Below are 18707 nucleotides of genomic sequence, written 5' to 3' on the forward strand. Positions count from 1 at the left end.
TGGGACCTAGCAAAGTCCCCGAGAAGGAGGCTATTTTCATTGCTGGGGGCATACAGACATCTCATAGCCAGCTGGATCACAGCCAGATACCGCATTGAAGTTACCCAGAACAATGCGAATGTCTTGCTGGGGGTAGTTGTCTGCCATGGATGTGAGTTTGGCGTAGAATGCTTCTTTCACATTGAGTTTGCAAACATCAGTAGGAGCATACACAGTAGCAACAGACATGAAGCCAAAAGCATGCTTAAGTCTAAATGCCATAATATGCTTATCAACTGGTGTTACCGCAACTACTGAGGGTTGAAGTTGGCTGGAGATGACAGTGGCTACTCCCTCGAGGTAATGACCATTACTGCAGCCCAATCAGTAGTAGGTGTACCCTCCCTCAGCATGCGGGGCGGGCTGTTGGTCCCATTGGGAGGGCACATGTCGGGGGTGCAGGATGGGAACGAGAGTTACTTTTACTGCCTGCACCCCGGCTGGTGTCAACCCACCTTGAGACTTGTGAGGCAAAGCCCTAGGGAACCCCACAGGCAGATGGTAGGCCCCACAGTCTGCCAACTCCATTTATTTGGGGCAGCGTCGGCGGGAGCGGTAGAGGTGGCATACACCCGGAGCGACTTCCTGAGGCTTAAACCTCAGGCGAGCTATCCAGGTAGGTGCTTGGAACATCCTGTCCTTGCAGCAGGATGAGCAGTTACCTCTGCTATTGAGTGAATTGGAGAGATTGGGAGTTGAGGTGGCTGCCCTCTCAAAGGTGAGAAGACCTGGCAGCGGCACAATCCATACGGGTGGGTACATCTACTACTGGTCAGGCTGCAGCAATGGTCATCACCTCCAGGGAGTAGCCATAGCCATCTCCAGCCGACTTCAACCCTCGGTAGTTGAGGTAACACTGGTTGATGAGCGTCTTATGGCACTGAGACCGAAACATGCTTTTGGCATCATGTCTCTTATTGGTGTGTACACTCCTACTGATGTTTGCAACTCAATGTAAAAGAGGCATTCTACGCCAAACTCTCATCCATGGCAGACAATTGCCCCTGGTGAGATATTCATTGTGATTGAGCTGACTACGAGATGTCTGTTGACCCTCATGGTTCGGGAGTTGATCCCAGCAGTGAGAACAACCTCCTTTGCTAGGTCCCAGAGAATGAGGATCTCTCGCTCCTGGTATCAGTGCTCCAACCCTCATCCCTGGCCATGGTATAGTGATACAGGTACAGTGGCCAAGGAGATCAACCACATTCTTGTTAGCATGCAATGGAGGATCCTCCACAACTGTAGAGCTTACCAGAGTGCCGAATTCTGTGGCACTGACCATAGCTAGTTGTGGCTACCCTGCGGGTGCACTTGAAAACTCCCCGTCCCTCCACTGGCCACTCTAGGGTTTTCTCCTGGACAGGCTGAGGCAGGAGTGTGCCTGTGGGTTCACCACAGCAGTCTCTGATCGATTCACAGAACTTGATAATCTGATGGACTCAGTTGCTCTGTGGGAGTGCTTCAAGCGTGAAACACTCAAAGCAGCACAGGAGTCCATTGGCATACGTCTAAGGGCAAGGCAGAATTCCATCTCCATGGAGACACTGGAGGCACTGAAGCGTGTTGAATGGCTCAGCTGAATGGCAATCAGATCTTGTGTCACTCTTTGTTGCATAGGGCTTGGACACTGCTGAGAAGGGACAAGGAGCAGTTCATCAGGAATCTTGCAGAGAAGGTTGAAGGCCATTTCTTGGTAAATGACCTTCACCCTGCCTACCAAGCCCCGAGAAAGATGAACTCTAAGCCCTCCTCACAGATGACTGCAGTCCACTCAGTGGATGGACACATCTCAGATCATGTTGGGGTTCGTGAATGTTGGGCTTTGTATTTTGACCAGTTGTACCAGGTAGACGCTCCAACAGTTAGTTTGGATGCAAGTGGTATCACAATACTTGTGCCAGACCCACCTATCAGCAAGGAACCTCCTACCCTAATGGAGGTTAGGATGGAGATTTCCAAGCTGAAGTGTGGGAAAGCCACAGGCATATGTGATATCCCTGCTGAACTTCTAAAATCAGGATGAACCTATGGCTCAGGGCTTGCATTCACTCTTGACTGCTATCTGGCAGTCTGGTATCACTCCCCCTAACCTGTTGAGGGGCATGTTCATCCCTCTCTGGAAGGGGAAAAGTAATCATTGGGACTGTAGCAACTACCGTGGCATTACACTGCTCAGCATACCAAAGTTTTTGCCAACATTCTTCTGAAATGGATCTGTGACCACCTACTAAGACACCAGAGACCTGAGCAGTCTGGATTCACTCCTGGCAAATCCACAAGAGACTGTATATTAGCGCTTCGAGTAATTGTGGAACGCCATCATGAGTTTGGTCACGGGTTGCTTGCAGCCTACATCGACCTCAAGAAGGTATTTGACTCGGTCCATTGAGAATTGCTATGGGAGATTCTGAGACTCAGGGGAATTCAGACACAGATTATTGTCCTAATAGCAAGCCTATATACTGGTACTGTAAGTGCTGTTAAGTGTGGTTGGGCCTGTCAAACTTCTCTGTTAATTCAGGGGTGAGGCAAGGCTATGTCCTTGCACCTACGCTCTTCAACACCTGTATGGACTGGAGCAGAGCTACTACTCAAAGTCAGTGTGGAGCAACACTGGGAATATCAAGATCTCAGACCTTGACATTGCCGGTGATGTTACTATCCTATCTTAGTCCCTAGAGTCACTGGTGGCGGCTCTTGAAGCATTTAGCAATGAGGCAAAGCCTTTTGGCCTAGAGGTCTCCTGGACCAAGACCAAGATTCAGGACTTAGGGGGCCTGTTAGGGGAACCTGTTCAGTCGATCCATGCTTGTGGTAAGGATGTTGACAGATTGGTCTAGCAACAGGAGCCATGAACTCAATCAGCAAGAGCATTTGGAGATGTCGGTACCTATGCAGAAGGACCAAGCTACATGTCTTCAAGACCTTGATACTGCCAATTTTGTCTCGTCTTGATGCCTTTTGTAACGAGTCTCTTTGCTGGATCATGGGGTACAGTTGGCAGGACAACGTGGCCGACCGACGGCTTCACCGTGAGACTGGCATGGGACCTGTTACTTACATAATCTGGGATCGCCAACTCAGGCTATATGGGCACCTAGCTCGTTTCCTTGTGGTTGACCTTGCCCATCATCATGAGGGTCCCTCATGGCTGGAAGCGAAGGGTGGATGCGGCCATGCCAGCGTTACCCTGTCAGTGTTATCCCCTTGATGATGATTGCTGTAACTTATGTAAATCATTCTCAAGAAATGAACTGCCTCCAAGGAATTTGAGTGTATTACCTGATATTGACTACATAGCCTGCAATTCTTCATGATTGTTTTTGCTGACATATTTTTTCATGATTTATTACAGGTTGACCTCCATAGATTATATTGAACTGGAGAGGAAAATTGTCAACCCAGTGGTAAATGCTAGAGAAGTAGTGATCATGCAGAGTCTTTCTGATAGGTTTCTTTCAGCCTTCACTGAGGCAGTGAAAGAGAACCCCAGAGTGTTTTTACTAGAAGTAAGTAATATGCTATGTATGAACCATCCGAATGATGGAGAGAGAGAGAGGAGGGGAGAGAGAGAGAGAGAGAGAGAGAGAGAGAGAGAGGGAGAGAGGACAAACTCAGTATGTTTAGCTGGTTTATTGACATAACAGACATGTAGTTATGAAGAGATCTTGTGGTAGACGTGGTGGAGGAGGCGTCAACTCCTATGGGCGAAAGGGGGAAGGTGCTCTCGGTTCAAGGAATGGACTCGGACGGGCCCCATTTGGTACTGTTATCCAAGCTTAGATATTGTGGACAGCTGTGACGGCAACAAATTACGTCAAGAAATGCCTTCATGACATGTACAGCAGCCTTTGATGGAACTGCCACCAACTCACAGTAGCAAGAAAAATTGTCCATGAACACTAGGATGTGTTTGTTGCCAGACTGTGAGGTGGTGAAGCAAGACAAAGTGTCACATAACAATTTCTACCAAGGAAAATCCGGAATGTCGGACTTTAGCGCAGGCGCGGGATCGCTTGTGTGACCCTTGTACAAGGGGCACATCTTGCAAGACTTGACGTGTATCCCTACCCTCGTTACTAACCGCGGAAAATAAAATCGGGTCATCACTGCCTTACCATAATGTGCTACCTCACGGTATTCATGAGCATACTGCAACACTCGCAGCACTAAACTTTCCAGCACTACCAGGACTTTGATCCGCGTGCGACCCCGTAATTCACTTCGGCTGGGATCTCTGAAATAACAGTTACATCAGAGGGAATGGAGAACATACTGATAGCTTTTACCTTGGCCTCATTAGGGGCAATACCTGCATTCTTACTGAATGACCAAGGAGATCCTAACGCAACTGGAAGAACTTGCACTTGGCTGGATTATTTGTTAAACCCGCTTTCGAAAGTCGCTGAAAAACACTGCGCAAACGCGCTTCATGGTCCTTGATTGAAGGTAAACAAACCAAAATGTAGTCCAAATAGACTAGCACCTGATCATTAACTAAACCCTGCAGGGCGAGAGTCATAAGACAACTAAACGTTGGAGGAGAGTTCCTGAGACCCATAGGTGACATTAGGAAAACCAAGTGACCCACATGCGTCAAGGATGCAGTGTGTGGGCGGCTGTCCTCTGCCAGGGGGACCTGAAGGAAACCTTTTGCTAGATCAATGGAGGACAAGACCTTACTTTGCAATGCAATGTCTTGCAAGAACTGGCAAAGGTTAGGAATGGGAAATATAACAGAATGGTCACCTAGTTCAGACGCTGAAAATCGCAAACGGAGCGAAAACCATGCTGACTCTTCGGCACCAGCAGCATCGGCGCTGACCATGGGCTAGTCGAAGGTTGAATTAACCCTTGTTGCAGCATACTGCACACTTCCTTCTCTAGAATCTAACGCCTGCTGTGTGGAATCTTGTATGCCAGAATATACACAGGCTTAGCTTCAGGTTCTAGAGTAATAGTGTTCTACTATATGCGTTCTGCCTAACGGACGGTCCTTGGTCGGTAAAATGTCGGGGAATTGATCTAACAGTTTGCCTGGAATCTCCTTACCCTCGCTAAATACGAATGACCCCTGCATAGCTTTTGGTAATGCTGCAGTGAATGGGTCAGCTGAATCGGGGGACATGGAAGAAACGGCGCCAGAGAAAGCTGATGCAGGCATTTCAAATTCAGCTATCAGGGGATCCGTGACCTCGCAATCTATTAACCTAATACCATCACATGGATTTACGCACTCCCCTCCCGCAAGGTATACAGAGAGGGAAGAACACATGTCCCCTTTACTCGACAATTTTCAAGGAGGACCAAGCATGTGCCATATATACCTACCGAGGCCGTTACATTATCTAGAACGCCATGGGACAGAATTACTACAGACTCCCGCACCACTAAGTGCGCCAAACCATCATTGTCATCCCGCATGTGATGCTTTGATGAGAAGGATGATGTGTGAGATGTGGCTTCGAGATGTGTGCGTGAGGTATCTGTACCATGCTGAGGGGAAGCAATTCCATGATGAATAGAATGAGACCCAGAAGGACTCGTAGAAATCATTTGAATGTGAGGGAGGTGGAGGAGGTTGTTGCGGGGAAGAGACAGGGGAGGTCGGGGGAGGGGTCAGGGGAGGAGAGTGATGTGTCCGTGCGTGTGGTCGAGTATGATGAGTGATACAGTTGAGACGTGTCACTGTTTGTAGTAGATGTGGAATCAAGCATGCTAGGGTGAAAACGGTCCGGGTGTTTCCAGACGGAACTCGGCTCAGTTAGCTTAGAAACCTGACCCTGCTGCGGTCACAGAACCATACCAGAACAATATAGAAAATCATGGCCAAGGAGCAAGTGGCCGGGGAAACTATGGTAACCCTTCACTACGACGAACTGATAAGGAAAAATTATATTTCCAAACCTCAGTGTTACATACGTAGTTCCAACTGCGTGTAGCTTAGATCCTGTCACACCTTTAACACAAACATTGGCTGGCGATACCTCAGACGAGAGCCTAAAGTCCTATAACACCCGTTCACCCACGAGACGCAACTTCCCGTATCAATGAAAGTATGTGACCTTCCCTTTAAGCATAGCAGGTAAGGGAGGGGCCCCGTTCCTGTGTTTGGTATACCAGCACTAACAACACGAGACCGAAAAGACGACGGAAGACCAATGCACTCCCTCTCCTGGTTCGAACCCTATCATCTCTAAAAAAATAACCACTCGCTTACTATAAGCTTCTTTGCTATTCATTTTCGCGATGAATTTAAGGGTGATCGCCACCTGATCCGGGAACCACGTGCACTCATGAAACACGTGACCCTGCCTGTTACAGTACGGACAGACCTACCTAGCAGATCTCCCAGACGGACGATGTATCCTTCAGCATTTATGACACTACCCCGGTTTTGGTGCCCAATGGTCGTGGGTTTTTACCGAGCTACCGAGGAAGAAGGCGCTACAAAGTACTTCACTCCAGACGGAGGCTCTGAATACGCACGCGAGGGTGGGGGAGGGGGGGTTTGCTCCGCGAGCGAGGTACGTCTATTTCCTGCCTTCGTCCGCACCGGCGGTTCGCGCCGCGGTTCATTCCGCCCGGAGCTGTTATATTTATGATTATATTCCATGTTTTTCCCTGGTCTAATTACATTCGCAACCACCTGCACATTTCTACCCCTATCTGACATTTCATCCGAGAGGACTTCAGGAAACATCGAATGAAGAACTGTCGACTTTATCCTAAACAGCTAGAGAGATAGAGGACACTAACAACATTTTTGCAAAATGTTCCTGAACCGCCGCATGCGATGCGCTCTGAGTAACACTGCTTCAGACACACCGACACGTCTGAGCCCGGGATAGACTGAGCCCACTGCATCAGCTTTACTCGAAATTTATTTGAGATGAAAGATCATCCTTTGAAAATGAAGTAGGTTTTGCTTGTAATAACTCTACCAGTCGTAAATGGTGATTCTCCGTCTGCCTGGAGAATGTTGAAGTGAAAATAGTCTCCCGGCAAATAATTAAAGGAATCTAGCACTACAGCCACTCTCGGGATTTCGTGGTTGAGTCGCATTCTGGCCGCCACGAGTGACGATGTAGCAAAATGCTCGGATTCCCGCCTAACCCCTGAATGGATTACTGTGTCTTCCACATTCGCAAAGAATAGGTCAACAGAGACGTTAGAGACCGAGAATTTTGACGCTACATGTACATTGTAGGAGACATACCGGGACCCATGCTTGCTGCAGCCGTAACAGTTTTCGGTTTGTGCGGCGAGAGAGCGAGGAGAGACTGATTCAGAAGTAGAGAGAAAAGGGGAGATAGAGAGAGAGAGAGAGAGAGAGAAAGGGGAGATAGAGAGAGAGAGAGAGAGAGAGAGAAGGAGAGAGAGAGAGAGAGAAAAAGGGAGAGAGAGAGAAGGAGAGAGAGTGAGTGAGAGAAGGGAGAGGAGAGAGAGAGAAAGGGGGGAGACAGAGAGAGAGAAGGGGAGAGAGAGAGAGAGAAAGAGAGGAGGGGAGAGACAGAGAGAGATAAGGGGAGAAGAGAGAGACAGACAGAGGGGGGGGGGGGGGGAGAAGGAGAGAGAGAGAGAGAGAGGGAGAGAGGGGGGGAGGGGGGGAGGAATGAGAGTGAGAGGGGGGAAGAAGAGAGAGAGGGGGGGAGGAGAGAGAGAGAGAAGGCGAGATAGAGAGAGATAGATAGAGAGAGAGAACGGGAGATAAGGAGAGAGAGAAGGGGAGAGAGAGAGAGGAGAGAGAAAAAGAAAGGGGAAAAAGAGAGAGAGAGAGAATGAAAGGGAGGGAGAGAGAGAGAGAATTAGAGGGAGAGAGAGAGAGAGAGAGAGAGAGAGAGAGAGAATGAGAGGAAGAGAGAGAGAATGAGAAGGGGAGAGAGAGAGAGAGAGAGAGAGAGAGGGTGGGGAGGGGGCGAGAGTAGAGAGAGGGGGGGAGAAGAGAGAGAGGGGGGAGAGGAGAGAGAGAGAGAGGGGTGAGGGGAGGAAAGAGAGAGAACGGGAAATAAAGAGAGAGAGAGGGAGAGAGAAGGGGAAAGAGGGAGAGAGAGTGAGAGGGCGAGAGAAAGGAGAGACAGTGATAAGGAGAGAGAGAGAGAGTTAGAGGGGGAGAGAGAGAGGGTGGGGGCGCGAGAGGAGAAAAAGGGGGGTGGAAGAGGAGAAAGAGAGAGGGGGGGAAGGGAGAGAGAGATGGGGGGGGGAGAGAGAGAGAGAGGGTGGGGGGGGGGAGAGGGAGAGAGAGGGGGGAGGAGAGAGAGAGAGAGAGCGAGAGAGAGAGAGAGAAGGTGAGAGGGGAGAGAGAGAGAAAACGAGAGGAGAGAGGGCGGGAGATAGAATGAGGGGAGAGAGAGAGAAAGAGAGAGAGAGAGAGAGAAAGGGAGAGAGAGAATAAGGGGAGAGAGGGAGAGAGAGAGAGAAGGGGTGGGAGTGAGAGGAGGGAGAGAGAGAGTTAGAATGAGAAATGGAGAGAGAAAGAGAGAGTGATAGGGAGAGAGAGAGAGAGAGGGTGGGGAGGAGATAGAGAGAGGGGAGAGAGGGAGAGAGAGAGAGAGAGAGAGAAAGTGAAGGAAAGAGAGAGAGAGTGAAGGAGAGAAAGAGAAAGAGAAAGAATGAGAGGAGATTGGGAGAGAGGGGGGGAGAGTTAGAGTGAGAGAGAAGGAGAGAGAGAGAGAGAGAGAGAGAGAGAGAAGAGGAGAGAGAGAGAGAGAAGGGGAGAGAGATAGAGAGAGGGAGAGAAAGGAAGAGAGAGAGAGAGAAGGGGAGAGGGAGAAAGAGAGAAAAGAGGAGAGAGAGAGAGAGATAGAGAGAGAGAAAGAAGGGGAGAGAGAGTTAGAGAGAGAGAAGGGGAGGGGAGAGAAAGAGAGAGAGACAGACAGACAGACACCACACACACTACACACATCCTTCACACACTACACACACATACCATACACACACCACACACACACACCAAACACACACCACACACACCACAAACACACACATGACACACACCAAACACATATACACACCACACACACACACACACTATTCACGTACACACACACAGCACACACACATAAACCATATACACACACCACACATACATACACAACACACACACACACAACATACACACACCACACACTTCACACAAACACCACACACATATCACACAAACATCACACACACCACACACACATACCACACACACATACCACATACACACCACACACACATACCACATACACACCACACACACATACCACATACACACCACACAAACAGTACACACACACCACTCACACACATCACACACATACACCACGCACAAACCACATACATCACGCACACACTCACCACACACACATCACACACACTTACCACACACACATACACACACCACACACACGTACACACCACACACACCACAACACAACACCACACACACCACACACACTACACACCACACTTTGCACACATTACATACACATACACCATACACACATATACACACACCCCACATACCACCACACACACGCACCACAGCATACACTACACACATACCACACCACACACCACACCACACACCCACTACAAACACATACAAAACACACACATCACTTCCACATCACAAACACACATACGAAACACATACATCACTCCCACATGCATACACATACCAAACACACACACATCACACATGTACACACACCACATGCACACACACATCACACATGCACACACATCACATATGCACACACCACACACATACCACACACATATACCACACACTCACACATCACACACACCACACACACATACCACATGCACACACACCATACACATACACCACACACATCACACGCACACACACCATGCCACAAACACACATACCAAACACACACCATACTCAGAAACACCACACACACACCTCATTTACACATACAGAAATGCACATGTACACACATATGCACACACACCACACACATGCACACACACACACACACATACCACACACACATACACCACACACACATACGCCACACATATACACCACACACACACGCACACATTCACCAAACACATACACCACTCACACACCACACGCACACACACCACACACACATACCACACACACCACACACACCTCACACACACACATACACACCATGTACACACCACAAACACACACACCACAAACACATACACAACACAACTACAAAAAAAAAAAAAAAAAAAAAAAAAAAAACACAACACACACACACACAACACCACATACCAAACCACACACACATACACCACATACAAACGCCACATACAACACACATTCACCAAAACAACATACACACCAAATACACCACACAACCACACACACACACCAACACACCAACACACACACATACATGCACACAAACACCACACCTACACACACCACACACATACACACCAAACACACATATACACCACACAAAGACACACCATACCACATAACACACCATCACACACAACCCACACCAACCACCCACACACCACACACACACCACACACACACAAACACCACATACAAACCACACACACACCACATGCACACCACACACATACACCACATACAAACACCACACACACATACAAACACCACTCACACATACAAACACCACATCACCCACAACACACCATATACACCACACACACATCACATACACACCATACACATACCACACACACACACACCACACACACACTACATATGCACACACCACTCATGCACACATACACCACACCACACACACCGAAACACACACCACACACATACACACACCACACACCACAAACATACACAACACATACACACACACTACATACATCACACACACCACATACTGCACACATAAACCACACTTACATACACCACACACAAATCCACACACACATACACCACACACACACCATACAAATACACACCACATACACCATACCACTCACATCACAGATACACCACCACACACACACCACACACACCACACACATACACCACACAAAGACACACCATACACATACACACCATACACAAACCCACACACACCTCACACACACACTTCACATACCACACACATACCACATACAATCACCACCCACACACTGCACATACACCACACACACACCACATACACATCACACACACACCACATACACACCACACACATACACACACCACACACACATAACACACAAACATACCAAACACCACACACACCACATACATGCAAACATACACCACACATACACACATATACACACCACAAACACACATGACACACCACACTACACACCACACACACACCTCCACCACGCACATCACAGACACACACACACACCACACACACACACACCACACACACATACCACACACACATACCACACACCACACACACTCCACACACACACCACAAACACACACCACCACTCACATTACATACACACACCGCCACACACACTACTCACACACCACACATGCTCACATACACCCACACCACACACGCACACATACCAAACACATACCACACACACACACACCACACATACACAAGCACACGAACACACACCACAAATACATACCACACACACCACACATACACACATATACACACCACACACATATACACACATACCACAACACACACACACATACCAAACACACACACCACACATGCACACGCACACACGCGCATGCACATACACCACAACTACACACGCACACACATACACATACCACACCACATACACACACCACACCATGCACACACACACCACACCACACACATCCCACACACACACACCACATACACATACAACACACAAACCGCACAGACACACCACACACACATACACACCACATACACATACAACACACAAAACGCACAGACACACCATACACACACCACACCACAGCACACACAGCACACCACAGCACACACACCATACACACCACACCTCACACACATACGAAACTTTCACACACACATGCATGCACACGCCCCCCACCCCTACCCCAGCACACACACCATATACACACACAAACACCCCACATACATACACCTCACACACACACCACACACACATACCACACACACACACCACACACATACACCTACACACCACACACCAGACCCACACACACACCACACACACATACGAAACACTCAACACATACAAACAACACCCGCACACCACACACACAGACACCACACACACACCAGACACACACCACATACACACCTCACACACCACACACACACCACACACACATACACCACACACACATACCACACACACATACCACACTCATATAACACACACACTCCACACACACCACACACGCACCACCACGCACCACCACTCACATTACATACACACCACCACTCATATTACACACACACCGCACACACTACTCACACACCACACATGCTCACATACACCCACACCACACACGCACACATACCAAACACATACCACACACACACACACCACACACAAACACCACACACACACCACATATACATACCACACACACCACACACATACACACACCACACACACATATGAAACACGCACACCACACACACATACGAAACACTCAACACATACAAACACCACCCGCACACCACATACATACACACACCACACACACATACGAAACATGCACACCACACACACATACAAACACCACACACACATACACACACCACACACATACATACCAAACACACACACCACACATGCACACGCACACACGCGCATGCACATACACCACATACAAAGCACATACAGACCACACATACACCCACACTCACACACATACACACACCACATACACCACACACACACACACCACCACATACACCACACACACACCACCACCATACATACCCACCACACACACACACCACCCCACACACACATACCACCACAAACACACACACACACCATACACATACAACCAACACAACACACCCACACACATACACACCACATACACCATACAACACACAAAACGCACACGACACACACATACACACCAACCACCCCATACCCCAGCACACCACACCACATACACACACCCCAACACCCACAACATACAACACTCAACACATACAAACAACACCCGCACACCACACACACAGACACCACACACACACCAGACACACACATTCACACACACCATACATACACACACACCACACACACACCACACACAAACCACACACACATACACACATACACCTACAAAGACACACCATCACATACAACCATACACCACTCACACACACACCTCAAACACACACACCACTCACATTACTACACACCACCACTCATATTACACACACCCGCACACACCCACACTACACCCCCATACACATGTCATATACACAGCACACACACACATACATACCTAACACACACACCACATGACGAAACACTCAACACATACACAACACAACCCGCACACCACACACACACACCACATATACACACATATACACACCACACACATATACACACATACCACAAACACACACACCACATATCACAAACGCGCATGCACAACACCACATACAAAGCACATACAGACCACACATACACCATCCAAACACACCTTTCACACACACACAACCCACATGCACACACCTCACACACCACACACACATACACAGACATAACACACACACCACACACTCTCCACATACATACCACCACACACACACATACCACCACACACACTACACACGCACACACATACACATACCACACCACATACACACACCACACCATGCACACACACACCACCACACACATACACACCACATACACAACAACACACAAACCACAACACACCATACACACACCACACCACAGCACACACAGCACACCACAGCACACACACATACCACACACCTCCACACATACACACCACACACATACACCTACACACCACACACCAGACCCACACCCACACACACATACGAAACACCAACACATACAAACAACACACCACCCACACACAAGACACCACACCACACACACCACACCACACACATACGAAACACACCACACCATACCACACCACACCATACCACACCACACACACGAAACACACCACTCACGCATGCGCACACATACATGGACACGCGCACTTACATGCACCCCCACCCCCCTAAGCACACACATCACACACACTAAATAAATGTGTAAACAGAAAATTTAAAAATAGTCACAGGTATATATTTAATCAAGCACTTATTAATTTGTTAATTTATATATCTAAAGGAACAGGATATGTGCATTGGCTGCATGGCCGTAAATGCAGACGTAAAGCTACAGCGTCGATGTGGCACAACAAATGCAGGGGAAGGAGGATGTGTTACATGCTATTGCCGACCAATGTGGTGCTTAACATGTTTGGGCAAATGGTAAGCAACTGTCTTTTTGTATAAATTAAATATTATTTTCAATGATTAACACAAACACAGTAATGCAGAGGGGGGGGGAGTCAAGGTCAGGTCAGACTCAGACCTTGACCCCCTCCTGGTACCTGATTCAGTTCTTGTTCTTTTGGTCCCTCTGCTAGTATATAATCGTGTCAAAATTGTTTTGTGTCTATTTTGGTTATTTGCTTTGTCTGAAGAACTCTTGATTAGTCCATTATTTTCAATAATTACATTTTCATAGAAATACAGATATCTCATGAATGAATATTCTGTTAATTACAGGATATCCAATGTTATTTTATTCAGTTGTATGCTCTCTTGGCCTTATTTGGATTTTTAAATAAAAGACTCAGATATTTGCCTCAAAGGCGGGGGGGGGGGGGGCTATCTGCCATAAAATTAGACAGAATTACCAATGTTGGTCATATTGAGAGAGAGAGAGATTTGAAGACTTTTAAGGGCTTCTTTTATTTTTGGTGGATTTACCCAGTCAAGGCTAACCTTCCCCAAGCTTTTTTCATGTGATAACTGGTATACAAATCACATTTTTTAATTGGTTTAATTGAATTTTAAAAGTCAGTTAATTAATTAACTTGCTTAATAGAGTATTCTCTCACTGCTGTTCTTTCAGATTGTGCCAGTATTATGTTACCCTTGAATTTATGTATGTTTTAATGTTAATATCAGTAATTCCTTGGTCAGTGTAAATTAGAAGTAAGTTAGATAAGAGCTCTAGAACACCAATATCAGACATATACTTATGTCTTTTGGAGTAGGTAATAGAAATAAAATCTGAAATGTATATATGCAATCAGATTTTCAAATTGAAATATCTTAACTAGTTATTTTTTCTTTGATAATTAGCTCTAGGCATATTTTTTCACCAAAATTCTTCTGTCACGTCGATAAAAACACCGGGCGGAAGGCAATGGCAAACCACCGCTCTAAATTGCCAAGAAAAATCATGGAAGCCCATGATCGTCAAGGCCGCGGTGGCCGAATGGTTAGAGCGTCGGACTGTCACGTCGGCAATCTGAGTTCAAGAGTTCGATTGTGGGGGCCGCGGTGGCCGAGTGATTAGAGCGTCGGACTCCAGACTGTCACGACGGCAATCTGAGTTCGAGGGTTCGAGTCACCGGCGGGCGCGTTGTTTCCCTTGGGCAAGGAACTTCACCTCGATTGCCTACCTAGCCACTGGGTGGCCAAGCCAGCCCAAGTCAGTGCCGGGTAAATAGAGATGGTGACTCGATAAAAACACCGGGCGGAAGGCAATGGCAAACCACCGCTCTAAATTGCCAAGAAAAATCATGGAAGCCCATGATCGTCAAGGCCGCGGTGGCCGAATGGTTAGAGCGTCGGACTGTCACGTCGGCAATCTGAGTTCAAGAGTTCGATTGTGGGGGCCGCGGTGGCCGAGTGATTAGAGCGTCGGACTCCAGACTGTCACGACGGCAATCTGAGTTCGAGGGTTCGAGTCACCGGCGGGCGCGTTGTTTCCCTTGGGCAAGGAACTTCACCTCGATTGCCTACCTAGCCACTGGGTGGCCAAGCCAGCCCAAGTCAGTGCCGGGTAAATAGAGATGGTGACTCGATAAAAACACCGGGCGGAAGGCAATGGCAAACCACCGCTCTAAATTGCCAAGAAAAATCATGGAAGCCCATGATCGTCAAGGCCGCGGTGGCCGAATGGTTAGAGCGTCGGACTGTCACGTCGGCAATCTGAGTTCAAGAGTTCGATTGTGGGGGCCGCGGTGGCCGAGTGATTAGAGCGTCGGACTCCAGACTGTCACGACGGCAATCTGAGTTCGAGGGTTCGAGTCACCGGCGGGCGCGTTGTTTCCCTTGGGCAAGGAACTTCACCTCGATTGCCTACCTAGCCACTGGGTGGCCAAGCCAGCCCAAGTCAGTGCCGGGTAAATAGAGATGGTGACTCGATAAAAACACCGGGCGGAAGGCAATGGCAAACCACCGCTCTAAATTGCCAAGAAAAAAATATGGAAGCCCATGATCGTCAAGGCCGCGGTGGCCGAATGGTTAGAGCGTCGGACTGTCACGACGGCAATCTGAGTTCAAGGGTTCGAGTCACCGGCCGGCGCGTTGTTCCCTTGGGCAAGGAACTTCACCTCGAATGCCTACCTAGCCACTGGGTGGCCAAGCCAGCCCAAGTCAGTGCTGGTCCCAAGCCCGGATAAAATAGAGAGAATGATTACCTAAAAAGGTAACACCGGCACTCTCCGTGGAAAGGAACTGGGGACCCTACCACGTACTCACTCCAAGAGCATCACAACATGAAAACTACAATTAAGTATCATACTGTGACCACGGCGGCTCAGACATGAACCTACCGTTCAAAGAAGAAGAAACATTTTAGAAGATGACAATGTGTAGGTGGACACCCACGTCGTTCTTCTGATCAAATTAAGAAGACTTTATTGAATGTAAGGAAAAAAAATAACAAAAAATGATAATGAGAATTTCTCTCTCTCTCTCTCTCTATTTTTTATCATTCATCTTCCCATTGTCTTTTTTTTCCTCAGTCCTTTTCATTTGTTTTTCCCTGTTCTGTTTGGATCATGACTATTCTAGAACCTCACTCATTGTATTGTATTTCTGATAATGGTTGTTTCACTTTTGCAGGTTTGCTGCTCGACAGGATCAAGACCAGCCAGAAATGTGGTTGTCTTCCAGAGCGCCATGCCCCACTTGTCGTTCAGCGTTTTGCATTCTAGATGTTTGCATTATTTCAGAGAGCTGATAACATCCATGTATAAAATGAAATAGTGAAATTTCTTTAAAGATGGCATGTGTAATGTGAAACAATTTCTTGCAAATTACTTTTCAAAGTCAAAGTGATGTCATATAACTAAATATTGATTATATAAGTAAAGATAAAATCTTTTTCTATTTCATATTTTTTCTTTTCTATTTTAATTTCTGTTGATGATCCTTTTTCTTATGTTCAAGCTGTTTCATGTTCTAGTGTAAATTAATTGCAATTGATAGTCTTTTCTTGCATGTTTGATGATATTTGTATGAAGGAAACAAAACAGAAGGGACTCTTCTAAAGACTAAAATATAAGGTTTGAAAATTAACATAAGTCAATTATGAATATGTTTTTGTTGAAATCAGATTTATATTTTTTACATAAACCTAGTTATTTTTTTGTCCTTCAGATTTCATGTGGAACATATTTACACTTTTATAATGGTGGCATAGGGCCGCGGTGGCTCAATGGTTAGAGCGTCGGACTCAAGACTGTCACGACGGCAATCTGAATTCGAGGGTTCGAGTCACCGACCGCCGCGTTGTTCCCTTGGGCAAGGAACTTCACCTTGATTGCCTACCTAGCCACTGGGTGGCCAAGCCAGCCCAAGTCAAGTGCTGGTCCCAAGCCCGGATAAATAGAGAGAATGATTACCTAAAAAGGTACCACCGGCACTCTCCGTGGAAAGGAACTGGGGACCCTACCACGTACTCACTCCAAGAGCATCACAACGTGAAAACTGCAATTAAGTATCATGCTGTGACCACGGCGGCTCAGACATGAACCTACCGTTAAAAGAAGAAGAATGGTGGCATATATGTTTGATAACATAAATTTTGAATGGTCACTTAAAAAAATAATGTCAAATTATGCGGTGATGATGAAGAATCCTAGTCTGGACAGTGCATTGTTCTAGTGTTTCTCTTTAAACTATTGTGCAAAGAAAAACACACAAAGAAAGTTGAATTAAATACATTGTGGTAATGACTGTGGTAATACATAATTTTATCAACATTGTAATAAAATTTTAATATCACCATAATAATGTTTGTTATGATGTTGATATGAACAGACAAGCAGATGATAGTAACTGTAGCATCAGTGACATCTAATGATGATAAAAATAGTAATTATCAATATTATTGTTATACATGTTACATAACTGTTATGATTAAATATGTCACCATTACAAAGAGACTATTATTAATATATCATTGTTACTATTATTATTATTTTATCATTATTATTGTTATTATTATTATGTTATTATTATTTTATTATTACCATTATCATTATTATTATCATTATATTATTATATTATTAGTATTTTTATTATTACTATTACTGTTACCATTATTATTCCAATTTCTCTATTATTATCATTATTATTATTGTTATTATTATTATTATTATTATTTTATACAAAAGT

At 46.5% G+C, this 18707-nt stretch overlaps 1 protein-coding gene across 1 annotated transcript; it reads left to right on the forward strand.

Moving 5' to 3' along the window:
* Positions 1-3397: 3397 nt before the first annotated feature.
* LOC119575348 (transmembrane protein 129-like) lies at positions 3398-18471 on the forward strand (the record flags this gene model as incomplete). The annotated part of the gene is given in 3 exon segments (XM_037922902.1): positions 3398-3551; positions 14353-14495; positions 17151-18471. Coding segments are annotated over 3 exon segments (415 nt in total), but the record flags the coding sequence as incomplete, so codon positions are not given.
* Between the last annotated feature and the right edge of the window lie 236 nt (positions 18472-18707).

This window comes from Penaeus monodon, chromosome 7 (assembly GCF_015228065.2).
Source record: "Penaeus monodon isolate SGIC_2016 chromosome 7, NSTDA_Pmon_1, whole genome shotgun sequence".
Classification (NCBI taxonomy): domain Eukaryota; kingdom Metazoa; phylum Arthropoda; class Malacostraca; order Decapoda; family Penaeidae; genus Penaeus; species Penaeus monodon.